This window comes from Leuciscus leuciscus (genome assembly GCF_965113295.1).
Source record: "Leuciscus leuciscus genome assembly, chromosome: 1".
Taxonomy (NCBI): domain Eukaryota; kingdom Metazoa; phylum Chordata; class Actinopteri; order Cypriniformes; family Leuciscidae; genus Leuciscus; species Leuciscus leuciscus.
Window position 1 is genome coordinate 40,605,611 of NC_138725.1, and position 18,475 is coordinate 40,624,085.

Genomic DNA, 18,475 nt, shown 5'->3' on the forward strand with positions numbered 1-18,475 from the left:
TAAATCTTACCACATCAGTTACTTGGGCTCCCTTAACATTTTCTAAGATTTCCTTCTCAGATAAGCCAGCAAACATTCCATATACTATTCCCTTGACACCCTGTTTGCTTCCTCTTGGGACCAAAGTCTCCACCTTAACCACCAACTTCCCCACACCTCTAGCATCATCATACTGTTTCTTATTTTTGCAACAGACTCTTAACATTCCATTGTATAATATCTTGGCCTGAAAATCCTTGCCTATCTGACTCTCCAAAGCATTAGTAACCTTTAATGGATTAATTGCTCTGAATCCTGCATCTCCTTGATTAGCTCCCTTGACTTTAAACAGCACAACTAACTCCTCAGAACTTCCTGTTCTCCTAACTTTATTTCCTTCATCTCCTGACATTTCAGGTCTTTCACTCGATGCCTCCCTCTTAGAACCCCCCTTTTCCTTAACCACCGTATGCCACCCACCATCCTCATCATCATCCCTTCCACTCCCTGAAGCCATAGGCCTCCAATATCACTTCCTTATCTCAACACTAATCTAATATTATTATAACTTCCACTACTAAAAAGAAAATAGGAAAAAACAAGGTCCTTCCAGCATAGAAACACCAACTGACCTCCAGACAGACTCAGATATCACTTTAGAGCCTTCACCGCTCGCAGCTCCGTGAACGATAGTTACAACATTGGCTTCTTTTTGTATGTAAAAAAAAAAAAAAAAAAAAAAAAAAAAAAAAAAAAATCCATGGACGTAGTTCATCCAATAACGCTCTATTATTCAAATATGAGGACGCATATCATCCAATCATGATGCAAGGAGCTGCTTGTTTTTCTAATGCCCACCCAAAATTGTGACAAATGAACAGATAACTAACATAAAATCATCAATACATATTAATTAAACTTTGGGTTATAACACTGACTCTATAATACTATAATATGTATTCATATTTTTCATACTTTAAGTTTTTCAGCTTTAGTAATTGTATTGTGCTTTTTGTTTGTGCTAAAGTTTAGAAGCCAAGTTAACATATCGAATTTTCTTTAATTGATTTTTAATTGATTTTTTTCATAATTTTGTGTCATTTTATTTCAGCTTTATTTAAATTAGTCAACAATTTCAACACTGATAATACTAAACACATGAAAAGTATTTGTTTTGTTAGGAGTTTATTGATCGAGATGTATTGGAATATGGCTTGGTAACATCAAACTCAATCTATTAATATAAAATAAGTCAAACATAAAATGAATTAAACATACAACACATCTTTTTTTATATAAGAGTATAATAAATAAAGATGCTTTTGATAATGCTATAGACTGTATAAATTGTTGATCTAAAACACTCAATAACAGTTTGTTGCCGTTCTGGTGTTTAATGGTTGGAGTCAGAGCTGATCCTCGTTTTAAGAGCATAAAAGGAGAATTGTTTGGTAATATTAATAACTATAATAAGTATGCACACATAAACGCACACAATGTATTAGATTGAATTTGTGCGACTCTGATTGTCGAGTCATGTTGTAATTCCGGTGTCCCTCAGTAGAGGGCGCTCCGCTCCGGGCTCAGGTCTGAGCCGCTCCTGAACTCCTGTGACCGGGCGGAAGTGAACCGGATCCCTTGTTTATCCCAGGCTAGTGTGTGCTGTTGTTCTCCGAGCGAGAGTCGCCTGACGTTAAGCGCAGTTTTGGTAAGGGATTTGTTTTCCACCGAAGGCATAATGTCGTATTTAAATGCGCGTATTTATCGCGGGAGTTTTACCCATATGGTTTTGCTCGGGTTTTCAAGTATTTGCAGTTTACTGATTGTGTTTTGTTAGTTTTTCTGTTATGTGTTGCCTTACTTAAACTCTTAAGATCTTCGAGCACCTCTAAATATCACAAAACTGTAAAATGCGAATAACAAAAGAAACATTAGAAACATCCCAGCTAGAAATGCATCAGTTTGAATAGTATTTGTCTCTTCATTTGGGCAGTTTTAAGACCTGTTGAGAAAGTTAACGTTAGCGTGATTTAACATGTTGCCATTAAGAATATAGATTAATTTTACATTACTTTTAGATGCTGAATGTCATTATATGAAGGTTAGCATTATCTTTGTTTATTGTAAACCTCAAGGCTGTTGCTTCTGTTTATTGTTCATATATGACACAAGCAGCGCCTTCATGTTTCATAAACATTAGCTACTATGACAACTATTATTGATCTAATTTTGTTTGTGCTTGTCAACATGTATTATTTCCCCTCCATGAAGCTTTTGACAAGATGGGACGCAGAAAGTCCAAGAGAAAACCTCCTCCTAAGAAAAAGATGACGGGAAACCTGGACACCCAGTTTACCTGCCCCTTCTGTAACCACGAGAAATCATGTGACGTCAAGATGTAAGAATATACAAGAATACTCTTATACTAGAGTAAGAATACTCTTTAGACTTGCATAGAACAAAACAATCTCTAACACACAACCATTTTCCTTCATTCCAGGGAAAGGAGTCGAAACACGGGGATAATATCATGTACTGTGTGTCTAGAAGAATTCCAGACACCAATAACCTGTATCCTTCTCAAAATCAGTTTGAAAAGACATGTGCATGTGAATTATTAAGAGTGTGATGATGAATGTTATTAAAGTGATGTTGTTCTTGTCCTTAAACACCGTCTCAGATCTCTCGGAGCCCGTGGACGTGTACAGTGATTGGATAGACGCTTGTGAAGCAGCCAATCAGTAGTTTTCCTGGGTCAAATGTCACAGACGACCAAATTATGCTTTATGTTTGTTTGTTTTTTTGTTTGTTTAAACCCCCATGTAATGATTCACTGTAATGATTTTACTTGAGAATGATCTAATATAGCCACAGATGAAGGTTCAGGAAACATTGAGATCGTGGTTTAAAATTCAGCCTTTTCCCTTTTGTTTAGTTTTACAGAAATGCTGAGAAAATGCAAGGGATGTCATTTAATTCAGCCACTTCTCTTTTCATTAGTTTCTAATCCTTTAGTTGTTACAATTTAGGTTTTTATAAGACCATTTAGTGTCAATAAATGTCTTGCATATTCTCTTTTGTGGAAAACTGGTCTGTTTCTCTTGTTTTTGAATCACTTAAGAACTAAAAACGGAAAACTTTTTGGCTGTTCATTTACACGACGACAGCGTTTTGGGGCCTGAAAACGTAAACTTTTGGAAACGGTTTCAAATGGGAAGTTACTGTTATCATCTCTGTGTAAACTACAAAAAACACAAATCTGTGAAAATGGTGATGTCATGTGTATTCCGTGTTCAGTCTATGGGCGCGTTGTTTCTTTACAAAGTTACATTGCCATCTACTGGCTTGGAATGAATAATACAGTGTTCTTAGTCGTTTTGGGATCACTTTCACAAAGTTATCGTCTGAAAGCAAAAAAAAGAAAAACTTTTCTGATTTTAGCACATTGTTTTCGTGTAAACATCCTCATTTAAGGGGCCATTTTCAACTAAAAACTAAAACTTTTTAATGCATGTTGGCCGTTCATTTACACAACAGTGGTGTTTTGTGGCCTGAAAATGCAAATTTTTGAAAACTATATACCTATATAGTATAATCTGTGAAAATGGTGACGTAACGCGAATTACTTGTTCAGCCTATAGGCGTGCAGCCTATACTTAAAGTTACGTCGCCATCTACTGGCCTGGCATGAATAATACAGCATTTTTAGTCGTTCTCGTGGATCTGTGTGAACGGGATCGTTTTGACAACGTCGTTTGTACGCGAAAAAATGCAAAGGAAAAACTTTTCCGTTTTTAGTACATTGTTTTTGTGTACACGTATCCTAAATTGTAATGTCTGTACTGTTACAAAGATTTCAGTTTTTATCCAGTATTCATATAAATAGAAAATAAAGACAAGTTATTTGAAAATAGTGATTTATTCGGTTTTTTTCACTTGCTAAGCCTCATATAAATAAAGACATTTGAAGCATTGATGCAAGAGGGACACGCTATATCACCTTCTGTGAGAAACAAAATAAAGATTCACTGTTTTATGATCTTCTTGTGTTCTGCTGTTTCCAGCAGAAATGCAAAACAACGACATTCCTTAACACACATAACGCTTTGATATATAAAGGACGAATAAAAGTCTGTAACACGTTTAAAAATGTCATGAGGGAGAAATATAGTCATGTCTTAATTTATAGTCGTATATAAGCTAAATATATTAACTCTGCACATTGTTATTTCCTATAGAGAATGGTCTTACAAACATCTTATATCGAGTTAATTTAGCATAAATATAATTCCTCTCACATGATTGGTCGCTTTGATCATTGAGTGTCAGGTTTGACAGGCTGAAAAACAGTCACGCTTGAATATATGCAAGTTTATTGATTAATTTTGCATTAGAGCATATAGCCTCTGGGAGTGACAGTCATTCCTTTCAAAAGTGCAATTTAAGTAATTCTGGTTCATTTGGTTCACATGATTTTTCACAGTATGCTTTGGTAATCAAAAACTGCTTTTCAACAGCCCTCTTTAACAGTAGTTTGTTCTCTATTTGTCAATTCGCTCTATTTACTTTTGTACCGGATAAACTGAATAAAAAATATGTTCAGAAATATTTTTACCCCAAATCCTCCCAATAAACAGTCATTATACTAGCTTAATTATTAAGATATATTACACTTTCAATCTTTAGCCTGGGGATATGCTATTCTTCACTATGAAAGACATATACCTTTTACTTCATTCACTTAATACATTAAATTTCCAATTATAATTGCTAGCTGTACTTTAAGATTAAAGTCCCCCTGTGGTGAAAATCGAGTTTTATATGTTGTTTATATGTCTATGTGGTGTTTTTAAAATGCTTTAACACAAACCCTGTGTAAATTCATGTCAACACCATTGCAGAGTATTTTCTCCTTAAAACTGCAGTGAACCAAAGACAGTGCTGGGGTTTGGACGACACAAACTACCTCGTAACCAATCAGATCAACGTTTGATCATCAACGAGTGAATCTCTAAAAAGCTGCTGTGAGTGAGTGGAGGCGGGGCTCATTAGCATATACATAGAACCGCGTATATTAAATGAGGCAAGGCTGTAGAGTTACATTCAAGCTATTTTAAGGCATGAAGGTCATTTTTTTAAGGAAAAAAACATTTAAATATGTCATTTTGGTGATCAAAGATGAGTTTTAAGGGATACAATTATTGACTACAGGGGGACTTTAAAGTAAGTTTCCTCTCAGTTTTCTTAGTAGTGATAACTATGAATCAAGAAGCTTAATGTGGTTACCTCAGCAAGACATGCTCCTGGATCAACATCCATCTAAGTCCCTGAATAAAGTTCCTGTCAGTGAATCTGCGTTTGGGGCAGGGGGTGTCCAAACACTGTCCTTTAGAGTTTAGCTCCAACTTTAGCCTCAACACACCAGCCTGGAAGTTTCCAGTATGTCTAAGACTTTGATTATCTGGTTCAGGTGTGTTTGATTAGGATTGGAGCTGAACTCTGTGGGACAGTGGCCCTCCAAGAGCAGGATTGGACACCCCTGGGAGAGCAAGGCTCTGAAACTCCCGAAAACTCCCTATTAAACACATCTGAACCAGCTAGTCAACACATTCAGAATTACTTGAAAACTGCGGGCAGATTGTAGGAGCAGGGTATGGTATTACCAACCAACCTCTGATTTAAAAGGCATTATTGGTTCGGATTTAGGCCCCGTTTACACGATGGGAAAACGCAGATATTTCCCTGCGTTTTGGCCTGTCATTTACACGAAAACGCCGTTTTTATCCCAGAAAACGATTATTTCTAAAAACTCCGGCCAAAGTGGAGATTTCTGAAAACGCCGGTTATGTGTTGCCGTGTCAACTGGGAGAAACGGGGTTTTAGGTTCTCAAACGTCACATTATGCGCCAGAAAATGCTTACGTCATGTGAGCGCCCTATGTTTAGAGTTTGTTCCATACTGTCTATGAGTTTGTTTGGCTACTATTTGATCATGGATGCTGTTAAAGTGGTACTCATTTTTACTTTTGTGAAAACGCTTTTGGCCTGTTTGCATTTGCTTCGCTGTCTGTCCACACGAACGAACCTCGCGCCATGTCTATTGTTTTGAAAGGAACAGGAAGTCGCTCGTGCTATTCGTCGTTGTCGATTTTGAGGATTCTGATTGGCTTGCATGGCTTTATCCTTCTCCTTACACTGCCGCCCCTTTGTATTTATGCGGGTTGATGTAAACGACAACTTTTTTTGAAAACGATATTGTGTGCACGATGTTATTTTTGAAAACGGAGGGGGAGAAATATTCGTTTCTCTAAATACCCGGCTATGTGTAAATGTGGCCTTAAAGTGTAATTATTGGTTCACTCTAAAAAAATGCTGGGTTGTTTCAATTTATATTTAAAATGTAATTTTACATTTTAAACCAGCAATGATTGGGTTTGTCCATATTTGGATGTTGTTCCAGAATGTGTCCTACTTGTTTAAATTGCCTTATGAAGTAAAGACAATTTCACCAAAAATATTAATATATTCAATTTACACCTTTTCAAACAACTATGCTAAATCAGCATTTGTTTTTGACATTAGTAAAACGCTTAATTGATGCAGTAGTTCATGTGGGTTTCTTTAGGAAACATCTGATTTAAGCAGTAGTATGGCATATTTGGCATATATATATGGCATATGGTAGATTTCCTCTTCCTCCATCCAATCAAAAGAGCACCATGGAACATTTTAAAATGTAAGAGCAATCCACTGAACTACTACCGTTCAAAAGATTTTCTTTCTGCTCAACAAGGCTGCATTTATTTGATGAAAAATACAGCAAAAACTGTACTATTGTGAAATATTATCAGCATAATCATCATATTAGAATGATTTCTGAAGGATCATGTGACACTGAAGACTGGAGTAATGATGCTGATTTAGATTTGATCACAGGAATAAATTACATAAAAAAAAAAAACTCTAATAGTATTTCACGATATTGACTTTTTACTGTATTTTTCATTAAATAAATGCAGCCTTGTTGAGCATAAGAGACTTCTTTCAGAACCATACGAAAACCTTAATGATTCCAAACTTTGAACAGTAGTGCATATTTAACTATGAGGCATCATAAATAATATCTTCATATTTATCATCTGCATTATTTTTTCATATATAAAGACAATTGGGCCATGCAGGTGATGGAAGAATGGCACACTCAATAAAGTAATAATAAAAAAAAAATCATAAAAATTTTTTTTTTTTAAATAACGACAAGTGAGAAGCAGGAAAAGCCTGTATTCTAAAAAACAAAAAGCGAAGAAATTCCTCCTAGTTTTGTTTTCTACGCACGGTCAGTCACTGAAGCTCTCAGCTGTGATCGGTGGCTGTGATGTCAGAGGTCAAGCTGGTCCTACTGGTCGACATGAATTTGGAATATCAAAAATAGTGCTGGTGAAGGTTTACAAAAGCAGTGTGCTGGCGGCTGTCTGTTCGTCCTAGTCGGAATACTGATATCCGTCCATCTCTGAGTCCTGCCCGTTGTTGATGTGGTCGTCGGGGCTGGAGCAGTACTTGCTGTCGTACACCTGACGTGGCAGACCGTACACCGTCATGCCCGTCTGGGACGCCACCTTGTTGGTGCCCATCTGCAGTGAGACGGTTGAGGTGTCGCACATCTCCATGTCCAGCTTCTTATCGAAGATCTGGCGCTTGGTGCCCGGGGCCGTCATGCCGGCCTGTGGAAGAACAAAGGGAAAAGAACTGAGCCACATCTTGGGTATGTGGGCAATTTATGAATAGTAGAATAGTAGTATACTATTTCTTAATAGTAGAAAGTAGGGGTGTAACGATACCCTCATGTCACGATTCGATACATATCATGATATTGAACTCACGATACGATGTTACTGCGATACTCCAAGACATAATGGTAAAAGGTAGCCTGGGAAAACCCAGACTACTTCCGGCGAATTTTAATTCTCTCTCCAGGATAGTCTGGAGAAGAGCCCATTCAAACTCATTTCTGTGCCGCCGAAATCGCGGCACCAATCAGAAACGTTTGGGGAGGGATTTACATGATGACGACAGCGCAGCGACGCTGAAGGAGATTTCATTACAAAGATGGATGCCGCCGTGGAACATCACTCGTTCGAATCATAGACAGTATATAAACGAATCAGTTATCGCGTCTGTTTTGAGCGATTTAAACTTACCGTTTTCGTTAAAACCGGAGCAAAGAACAACACTCGAAGCATACTTCATCTCCTTCATCGATCTGATTGGTTTTATGACTATCCAATTGCGCCCAGAGGAATTTGAGCTACGTCGGTTGGTGACGCCCCTTTGGAAATGATTTGTCTACATAGCTTCGCCAGACCCTACACTCAGTTTCAACTGAGAAGGGTCTGGTTTTAACCAGGCTAGGTAAAAGGTAAACAATTTTTTTATATGTTAATTAAAATGCTAGATTTGGTTTTACATTGTGGGTGTAAATGAATAGGCTTGGACTTGGTGCTGGAAACAGGACATTAGTGACACCAGAATAAAAATATTCATGATTCTGAAAATACAGAATTATTTTAGATGAATATGCTTACACTCTGTCACTGCTAGATATACTTAAAATAATGTTGGACTTTTAACTGGTAACAAAAGACATTTGGCATTATCAGGACCCACAAATATTCCCCCATTGCATTATTATACATTATATTCAACATTATATATAGTAGTTTAATGTAGTACTGACACTAAAACTTTTTCTTAACTTCAAATTAAACTTTTCATTTTCATTTTCATTTTGGGTGAATTATACACAATACATATTGTCACTATCCATGATACATATTGATGCATTTTTGTATTGCGATATATTGTGACGCGATATGTTGTTACACCCCTAGTAGGAAGGAATAAGAGCTTGTTTAGAAAACTGTGAAAAACGTTTGAGTACCTGACTGGCTCCTTTGTTGGTGCCCATCTGCAGGCTGATTGTTGATTGGTCCAGAGGATTTTCCATACCTGTCTTAGGGTCGTAGAGGTGGCGTCGTGTGCCATAAGATGTCATGCCCTTTTGACTGGCAAACTTATTGGTGCCCATCTGATAATGTTAAGAAGAATATATAGATAAAGTGTTGGGGGTAATGCATTACGAGTAACGCAAATTACTTGTAATCAGATTACTTTGTTCAACTAGTAAAGTAACACATTACTTTTAAATTTACAACAAAATATCGAAGTTACTTTTCCGAATTAGTAACGCAAGTTACTTTGTTTTCCCATGTATTGACTGACAGATCTTCTGTCCCCATGTTGAGAGAAATCGGGAGTAAGTGAAGAGGTGCTGTGTGTGAACATGAACATTGTAGTTCTAGACTAAATGTGAGCAGGCATTTACGCATCTTGCACAAAAAAAGCAGATTCAGTATTCCTCAAAATGAATAAAAACAGTGAAATGCAAACCAGCAATAATTAAGTGTTAAATAATACAAATAATGTATACTTTATGCATTTAATCTCTTTATTATCCAATTCAGCCATACTAATATGCAAAAATTACTTTAGATAAACTAGGGTGACCATATTCCAGGTCATGTCCGGCCGGGATTTCGAGATCGCCCAAAATATCCGCGATTCGGCTTTTGCTTTCTCGTCGCCATTCATTTTGTTTACATGTACACCTTTTGATTCAGTTTGATTCACCTTTGATTCCGATTGGTTAATCTGAATGTAGTGTTTACATGAACGCTAAACAAGTGATCGGTTGATGTGCGTTCTAGCATTGCTAAGAAAATTCCTGTGTTTTCGTCTCGATCGGGATCCGTGTGAATCAGAATGCATGACCTGCAAAGCTGGCACGTACGTGTCAGTGTCAAATAACGTAATAATGTAAACATAATGAATGGTGACTGTAGAAAGCAAAAGCCGAATCCCGGGCATTTTGGGCGATCTCGAAATCCTGGCCAGATATGTCCTGGTTAAACAGGACGTATGGTCACCCTAGATAAACATCATATTTGCGTTTCATTTTTTATATATATATATATATATATATGTATTTTATTGTTGAAGTAAGAGCGTTGAACTTTCTTCTCCTGTGTCCTATTCTTCTGCGATCCAGAATGGCAGTACAGCTGAAAGGTTTGTTTGAGCTGCGCCCTCTACTGTACAGGAGTCAATTTGCATTTCCTTTTTCATTTGCATTTTTTATGGTAAAGGACCTTTACATTTGCTAAAAATAGAACTTTTGTGTTTGTTTTTTGTTTTGCTATTAAAAAACAATGAAGCAAGCCTTGCCCAGGTGAGAAAAAGTAATGCAAAAGTAATGTAACACATTAGTTTCTATAAAAAGTAACCATCGCAATTTGTTACTTTTTAGGGAGTAACGCAATATTGTAACGCATTACTTTTCTAAGTACCTTTCCCCAACACTGGTCTTACAGTATATACCATATACACTACTGTTCAAAAGTTCGGGGTCAGTAATGGTTCTGAAAGAAGTCTCTTATGCTCACCAAGGCTGCATTTATTTGATCAAAAATAAAATAAAAACAGTAATATTGTGAAATAATATTACAATTTAAAATAACTGTTTTCTATGTGAATATATATTAAAATGTAATTTATTCCTGTGATCAAAGCTGAATTTTCAGCATCATTACTCCAGTCTTCAGTGTCACATGATGAAACATTTTTAATATTATAATCAATGTACCGCTTAAAAGAAGTCTTTACTGCACTTCTGATCAATTTACTGTCTCCTTGCTGAATAAAGGATCATTTATATTAATTTAATTCATTTTTAATTAATTTCTTAAAAGAAAAAAACTTCCTGACCCTAAACATTTGAATGGTATAAAAAAAAGGTTATTTTTATATTGATATGATTATAAATAATGTCTACCACTGAATTTAATTAGATAAAATCTTTCAATTTGATAAAAAAAATAAAAAAAATAAATGCATGCAAGTTTCTTTTATTATAGATAGCAAATCTATATAATTTCCTGATGAACAGCACTGACCTGCAGACCGATAATGTTGCGTCCCTCCTTTAGTTTCTCCGGAGCAAATCTGCGCTGATGTTTCTCTGCGTATTTCACTCCAATGTCACATTTAGAATGGAAGCCTTTAGATTTCGCCTGTATTTCAAAATTATGATAAATAAAGTAAATACTAAAGAAATCTTACTTTTAGAAATTGAAAGTACATGGTGTTATATAATACTAACATGCACAAATAACTTAGTATAATTTGACCACACAAAAGAGAGATTCCTTGTTTGGTGTTTGCTTGATCGTTGGTTTGCAGAAAAAAACTGAACATCCAGCTGAAATACCACATGTTTTGATGTTAATCACTCTGCTAAATGCTCCCATATGATTCTCCTCACTGCGAACTATGATTCTCCTTACTATAAAAAGTGAAAACATGACAGAAGTCTAGTCTTTATCAATTCTGTATTAGTGTGTGACTCACCATGCCACCCAGTGTAATAAGTGTGTTCTGGACCTGAGTGTGGTTGGCGTTCTCAAACAGGTCGTTGGCCTCAAATATATCATCTGGCCTCATTCCGTAATCTTGAATGGCTCGGACAAAATTACCGATATTTTCCAGCTGCAACAAAAAAGGCCAAACCAGGAAGAAAGTGACATTCTCTGTGATTTGTCCAGAATCTGAAAGTATGCACAACTGATTCCAAAGTAACAAGAAACCCTGTTTATATTTGGAACAGAAGATTATTCGATTTTATGAATGACACAAGCATTCTATTTTGCACAGAACTTCCAAGAATATACTGTTACTGTATACATAACATGTTCCATTTGGAAGCATTTCCCTGGATTTCATGTGCAGAACAGACCTGAACTGAAACAGCCATATATGCTTGAGAAAGTGATATTCTTGCTCACCTGATGCCAGTTTTGAGGAGAGTTGTTGATCTTTCGTACAGAACCAGGCTGAAGGATATTGATAAGCCTGCTCATAAATAATGAATATGAATAAGAGAGAGAGAAAAAAGACTGATTAGAAATTAAATATATATATATATATATAGGCAGTTATCTGTCTATCTATCCATCCATCCATCTATCTATCCATCTATCTTATCTATCTATTTTCTGTATACAGAAATATCTAGGCTCATTTTGTTCCTTTTATATATATATATATATATACAGTGGGTACGGAAAGTATTCAGACCCCCTTACATTTTTCACTCTTTGTTATATTGCAGCCATTTGCTAAAATCATTTAAGTTCATTTTTTTTCCTCATTATTGTACACACAGCACCCCATATTGACAGAAAAACGTTGGTGGACAGCCATTTTCAGGTCTCTCCAGAGATGCTCAATTGGGTTTAAGTCAGGGCTCTGGCTGGGCCATTCAAGAACAGTCACGGAGTTGTTGTGAAGCCACTCCTTCGTTATTTTAGCTGTGTGCTTAGGGTCATTGTCTTGTTGGAAGGTGAACCTTCGGCCCAGTCTGAGGTCCAGAGCACTCAGGAGAAGGTTTTCGTCCAGGATATCCCTGTACTTGGCCGCATTCATCTTTCCCTCGATTGCAACCAGTCGTCCTGTCCCTGCAGCTGAAAAACACCCCCACAGCATGATGCTGCCACCACCATGCTTCACTGTTGAGACTGTATTGGACAGGTGATGAGCAGTGCCTGGTTTTCTCCACACATACCGCTTAGAATTAAGGCCAAAAAGTCTTGGTCTCATCAGACCAGAGAATCTTATTCATCACCATCTTGGAGTCCTTCAGGTGTGCTTTCATGTGTCTTGCACTGAGGAGAGGCTTCCGTCGGGCCACTCTGCCATAAAGCCCCGACTGGTGGATGGCTGCAGTGATGGTTGACTTACTACAACTTTCTCCCATCTCCCGACTGCATCTCTGGAGCTCAGCCACAGTGATCTTTGGGTTCTTCTTTACCTCTCTCACCAAGGCTCTTCTCCCCCGATAGCTCAGTTTGGCCGGACGGCCAGCTCTAGGAAGGGTTCTGGTCGTCCCAAACGTCTTCCATTTAAGGATTGTGGAGGCCACTGTGCTCTTAGGAACCTTAAGTGCAGCAGACATTTTTTTGTAACCTTGGCCAGATCTGTGCCTTGCCACAATTCTGTCTCTGAGCTCTTCAGGCAGTTCCTTTGACCTCATGATTCTCATTTGCTCTGACATGCACTGTGAGCTGTAAGGTCTTACATAGACAGGTGTGCCTTTCCTAATCAAGTCCAATCAGTATAATCAAACACAGCTGGACTCAAATGAAGGTGTAGAACCATCTCAAGGATGATCAGAAGAAATGGACAGCACCTGAGTTAAATATATGAGTATCACAGCAAAAGGTGTGAATACTTAGGACCATGTGATATTTCAGTTTTTCTTTTTTAATAAATGTGCAAAAATGTCAACAATTCTGTGTTTTTCTGTCAATATGGGGTGCTGTGAACTTGACAAAACAAAAAAATGAACTTAAATGATTTTAGCAAATGGCTGCAATATAACAAAGAGTCAAACATTTAAGGGGGTCTGAATACTTTCCGTACCCACTGTACATATATGTATATATATATATATATATATATACACAGATTCACGTTTTTGAGGTTTGCGCGGAGATGATAACGTTTTTCGAAAATTTTCAACGCTTGCACCTTGGAACCTATTTCAAGGTTTGCGTTCTCGAGCCACCAGGCACTGTTGTTGTGCGAATGAGCGGGCCGGAGCGCGTTAAGGGTTTTATGTTAGAACGGTGTCGTGTTAGCGGCCCCTAAGTTAGTAACTAATGATCTTTGATCTTAAGATCTTGAGATAGTTTGAGGAATCACTCACTCGCAGAGGATTACTCCATCTTTCAGTCCCTCCATGAAGTTCTCTGGGAGTTTGCGGCCTGTGACCTCACTGATCCACATTCTTAGCTCCTCCTCCTTTTGGGGGTCATACTTGTGGGCCAGCTGCAGGTCAAAGGTCAAAGCATCACTACACACATCTAATTTACAGTATTTACATACTCTACAGCAATTCTTTAACAATGAATACACATGCAGATTTTAATTAATTTGTCACACTGCATAAATGAAAGTCCCCCCCCCAAAAAAGTTTAAATATAAAATATTTAAATATTACACTTTTTTGTAAATATTTTTGTAAATAGTACACTTTTTTACGTATACATACACTACCGTTTGGGGATTTTTTGATTTTTTTAATGGTTTTGAAAAAAGTCTCTTCTGCTCACCAAAGCAGCATTTATTTGATTAAAACAGTAAAAAAAAGTATTATTGTGAAATATTACCGGTACTAACGAGAATAACTGTTTTCTATATGAATATATTGTAAAATGTAATTAATTCCTGTAATCAAAGCTGAATTTTCAGCATCATTACTCCAGTCTTCAGTGTCACAAGATCCTTCAGAAATCATTCTAATATGATCATTTGTTGCTCAATAAACATTTATTTTTATCATCAATGTTAAAAAACAGCTTAATATTGCTTAATATTTTTGTGGAAACCGTGATACATTTTTCAGAATTCTATGGTGAACAGCATTTATTTAAAATAGAAATATTTTGTAACAATGTAAAAGTCGTTACTGTCAGTATTGATCAATTTAATGCATCCCTGCTGAATAAAGTATCAAAAAAACTCTTAATGACCCCAAACATTTGAACAGTAGTGTACAGTATACATTTCCAAATTCAAATCTCGATGTTTATTAAAAAAGATGAATGATGTTACTTCCAAAAAAACTCATTAACTTATTGGACGTACATAATATTCCACTTTATCTCAATTTATCAGACAGATGGAACTCTTTAAATAAAACATTTTGGCTGAGGAAAACAAAAGATATAAGGGTTGGGAAAAACTCGGATCGTCTCCTTCGTTGTATTGCAGTCAGAGGTGGAAAAATATTTACTCTCTACAGCTACGCAATAGATCTTAGTCTTTCACTTCTGAAGTAGTTCTAATAAAGGAAGAACAAGAAAGAAAAAAGGAAGAGAGACAGAGCGAGAGAGATCTGAGAGAGCTGTTTCTCCCAAGTTTGGTGTGCTGGTGTGGAAACCAAACAAACGCTGTAACTTTAAATCAGTGTTATTGTTGGCCATCTCTCTCTGTCACAGACTCACAGCTGTGTGTCGGTGTCTCCGTTCTGATTGTTTCTTCATCCCTACGGCTTCTTCCCGCTCCTGCCTGCATGTCTCGTGTGAAGTGACATACTTAACACATGCTAAATGTGTCCGATAAAAGGACGCCAAGGCCGACAGCACTCATAACCATCCAAGGAATTCTGCTGAGGGCTTGATTTATTGTTTTTCTCTCATTCTGGACATCTGGAACAGACCTCAGTCTAACTCTATAGAGGCCAGGCCAAGATTGGATTTTTTTTTTTTTTTTTTTTTTTGCAGAAGGAATTCTGTCACAGACGGCCAGGATAACATTCCTTTATACCCTTGGTTATACTAGAAATACCTGCATGTTGTACATTGACATTTATTTTTAGCAGTTACATTGTATAAGATTCCTAACTTTGAGTACACTCGAAAATAAAGCTCACTGTAAAAAATTATCGTGATTTTAACAGTAAAAGACTGTTAAAAATGCTACGGTGAAAAACTGTTAATTGGTTAACAGAAAGTTTCCATACTATATACGGTGAATAACTGTGATAGATCTCACCGTAACAGTAAAATACCGTAACATTTATGGGATTTATTTAAGTTTTTGGACAGGAAAAAGAACAAAGCATTGTATAATTTACAGTGAAAAAAATTTAATTCCCACAATTCCCTGCATGACACTTCTCATTTGATGTATTTTTGTTGAAATAACTTTGTTTCTTCCTAGTTTTTTCTAATCAGTTATGTTTTATGTTAGATGTAATGTTGTTAAATTAATGTTTATTGCATTTTTTATTTCAAGTGTGTTACCATGATGGTGTTTAGTGTTTGTGTGAATGACACTGTGCATCTTCTAAATATTAGTAATAATTGTTTCAACTTGTGGTAAAGTTGCTTGTGGTAAGCTTTGGTTCATCATGTGACTTTCATCACCACTGTGATTGGTTGTTGTCATTGTATTATAATGGTACAACCTACTTCAAAATGTTCGGTAAATTAACATTATATCAGATAATGAAAGATGTTTTTATAATGTAAATATAAGTTAAATCGGTAAAACCTAACATGTTGTGACCATATTTTTTACAGTAAATATCTGCTAACCACAGCTGCCGTTTTTTTACTGTAAATTTAACAGATTTTTTATTTTTTTTGCAGTGTTCCATAAAGAACCTTTAACATACATGGAATTACTGGCCTTTTGGATTTTTTTGGGGAGTTTCTGTCATTTCTATAAAGAGCAGGCCTGTCTGAAAAGACTAATGGTTCGTTGATGCTCACAGAGATGATTTTTCAACAATGCTCCTCCTTATTCTAAACTGTTTACAACATGCTCCTCTTCTCAGATATTGTGAGTGAACACAACTCTTCCTTATATGGGGACGGAAAGCCACATACCAATAGTGCTGAGGAAGACACATCTGACATAATACCAATGACATGCGAAGTCTATAGTTTGACACCTGAAACTGTGCAGCATTACAGCAGAGAATGTGGTGCTGTTACGACTTCTGTTCTCAGGAGATCAATGACAACTAGAGCCAGAAAGCATTTCTGGAGCGCTGATACTATGATGGGAATAAATGTGGCAGAAGTTTGACAGAGGAATCAATTAAATGTCCCTTCTGATGCCAAACACTCTTAAAAGTTCCCAAAAGGGGTTTTCATAGCGAAGAACCATTTTGGATTCCCAAAGGAACCTTTCATCGCACAGTTATTAAAATATATATTTTTTTTTCTTAGTGTGAAGAAAATTTGAATAATCTAAAGAGCCCTTTTTGCATTGAATCCACTGATGTTTAAGATTCTTCATGGAACCATCGAAGCCAATAAAGAACCTTTATTTTGAAGAGTGAACAAAGACACTAACAAGACAGAACGATATGATCAAGGCCAAAAACTATATGACTGAGGAATGATATTGCAAGCACAACTATCAAATAATCGAATATGATTGAAATCACATATGGTTTTTGTCATTTTATCGATGCAACTTTTAGAACAATGTGCAAATATGACTGAAATCAGACCCAACTAAACCAGTTTGCATATGAACCCATGACATTTCAGTGCTAGATGTCAACAAGGACATCATATTCTCATGCTTTCATAAAGTTCTGCTAAATTAGTAAAGTTTAGCTATATAGGTAGAAGTTATATGGTTATCCATTTATAACTAGTACAACACTACATTTCACACTTTTTATTGCACATTATTGGCAAGAAATATATTATATACCACTTGACCATGTTCAGTTTGAAATTTGAGGACCATTGAGCTAATTGTAAGCTACAATATCGGAGTCTCTAGCACGGTAAACGTGGATAATTTAAGGCATTTAAAACATAACAATATTTCTTATTTTCATATCTGTGCAATGTAAACCTAAAATAAAGTGAAAATGACTGTATATGTTCTTGTCCGACTTCTGTTATTACGAACTTGTAGCCTACTTAAGTTTTTGGTTACTGAAACGATTTTTTTAAATATATATAGCCTACACTGTAAAAATGATCTGAATAATAAGTTACAACAACATATGTTTTTGCATTGCTTTAACTCACTAAAATAAGTTAAGCAATGTTCAACAGTTTTTTTTATGAGTTATACAAGATTCAACTCATTTTTTAAGTCAGTTTAATGTAATTTAAGTTGAAATGACTTAAACATCCAAGTTGATTGTACTTAAAAAATTAAGGCAGCAACTTTTTTGACAGTGTACTTGTTTATAAATAATGTATAGCCTACTATTAAAAACCGCCTCCTCCTTAACCTTTTGTTTTGAGTTTAGGGCAATTTTAAGTTGGATTAGATCCCCATAACCCTCCCATAAAACACCTTGAAAGATCAAAACACCTCAAATTCCTCCTATATAGAATAAACGACACAGTAAACTGACTCGAGTGGCGCATGCACGTGCCCCTGCGCATCTCTGACAGCTGTCAATCAAAGCAGATCTTACCTTACTCTTGACCTCCGCAGACAGTCCGAAAGCAGGTCCGCTCTTGAAGTGAGTTGACATTGTGCTTTTCAGCAGATTCGGCGAGAGGATGGCGATAGCTAATGTTAGACCTGTGATCTCCAGTCCAACTGTCCGATCATGTGGGAAGGTTTGGGCCACATCTTCTTTTCCACAATCTTTTTTAAACTCTTCCCATCTGTGTGTGCGCGCAGCGAGCGCTGATTGGCTGGGGCCCACGTCCAATTGCGACGTCACGCCGCTCTGTAAAAATGATGTCACCGGCATGGCATTAAACGCGTCCGATGTCACTTTTTCCACTTTGAAGTGAATTAGGGATGCTCCTGATTTGTGTAGTTCAGTGCTTCTCAGCTGGTTTTGCTTTGGATTTTACATGGGACATCAAGTGCTGCCCCAACACAGTAGG

The 18,475-nt window shown here is 36.6% G+C and overlaps 2 protein-coding genes and 2 long non-coding RNA genes across 5 annotated transcripts in view; 3 read left to right on the top strand and 1 right to left on the bottom strand.

Annotated features, from left to right (window-relative positions):
• LOC309508009 overlaps positions 1 to 7,214 on the top strand; it is a 76,092-nt gene extending 68,878 nt beyond the window's left edge. For both annotated transcript variants that reach the window (XR_014209346.1, XR_014209347.1), the window contains one exon: positions 3,621 to 7,214. This is a non-coding gene — a long non-coding RNA (uncharacterized lncRNA). The remainder of the gene's footprint in view (positions 1 to 3,620) is intronic.
• LOC309508091 overlaps positions 1 to 18,475 on the top strand; it is a 348,495-nt gene that overhangs the window by 212,526 nt on the left and 117,494 nt on the right. The window lies entirely within an intron of this gene.
• On the top strand, positions 1,541 to 7,214 carry elof1 (elongation factor 1). The gene is made up of 4 exons (XM_082182420.1): positions 1,541 to 1,687; positions 2,251 to 2,377; positions 2,480 to 2,550; positions 2,660 to 7,214. The coding sequence occupies exons 2-4, from the start codon at positions 2,262 to 2,264 to the stop codon at positions 2,722 to 2,724; spliced, it is 252 nt and encodes an 83-aa protein (XP_082038546.1). The 5' UTR covers positions 1,541 to 1,687; positions 2,251 to 2,261; the 3' UTR covers positions 2,725 to 7,214.
• cnn1b (calponin 1, basic, smooth muscle, b) lies at positions 3,875 to 18,351 on the bottom strand. Its single transcript, XM_082181844.1, has 7 exons — positions 18,052 to 18,351; positions 13,798 to 13,919; positions 11,876 to 11,942; positions 11,442 to 11,579; positions 10,988 to 11,104; positions 8,917 to 9,063; positions 3,875 to 7,699 (listed from the first exon to the last, which is right to left on the bottom strand). Exons 1-7 carry the CDS (start codon positions 18,334 to 18,336, stop codon positions 7,460 to 7,462), a joined length of 1,116 nt encoding a protein of 371 aa, XP_082037970.1. The 5' UTR covers positions 18,337 to 18,351; the 3' UTR covers positions 3,875 to 7,459.

Coding starts and splice junctions, on each gene's coding strand:
- elof1 (XM_082182420.1), top strand. CDS start 2,262: ATGGGACGCAGAAAGTCCAAGAGAAAACCTCCTCCTAAGAAAAAGATG. Junction 2,378..2,479: donor AAATCATGTGACGTCAAGAT/GTAAGAATATAC, acceptor CCTTCATTCCAG/GGAAAGGAGTCGAAACACGG. Junction 2,551..2,659: donor ATTCCAGACACCAATAACCT/GTATCCTTCTCA, acceptor ACACCGTCTCAG/ATCTCTCGGAGCCCGTGGAC.
- cnn1b (XM_082181844.1), bottom strand. CDS start 18,336: ATGCCGGTGACATCATTTTTACAGAGCGGCGTGACGTCGCAATTGGAC. Junction 11,943..13,797: donor GATGGAGTAATCCTCTGCGA/GTGAGTGATTCC, acceptor ATTTATGAGCAG/GCTTATCAATATCCTTCAGC. Junction 11,105..11,441: donor TTATTACACTGGGTGGCATG/GTGAGTCACACA, acceptor TTTGAAATACAG/GCGAAATCTAAAGGCTTCCA.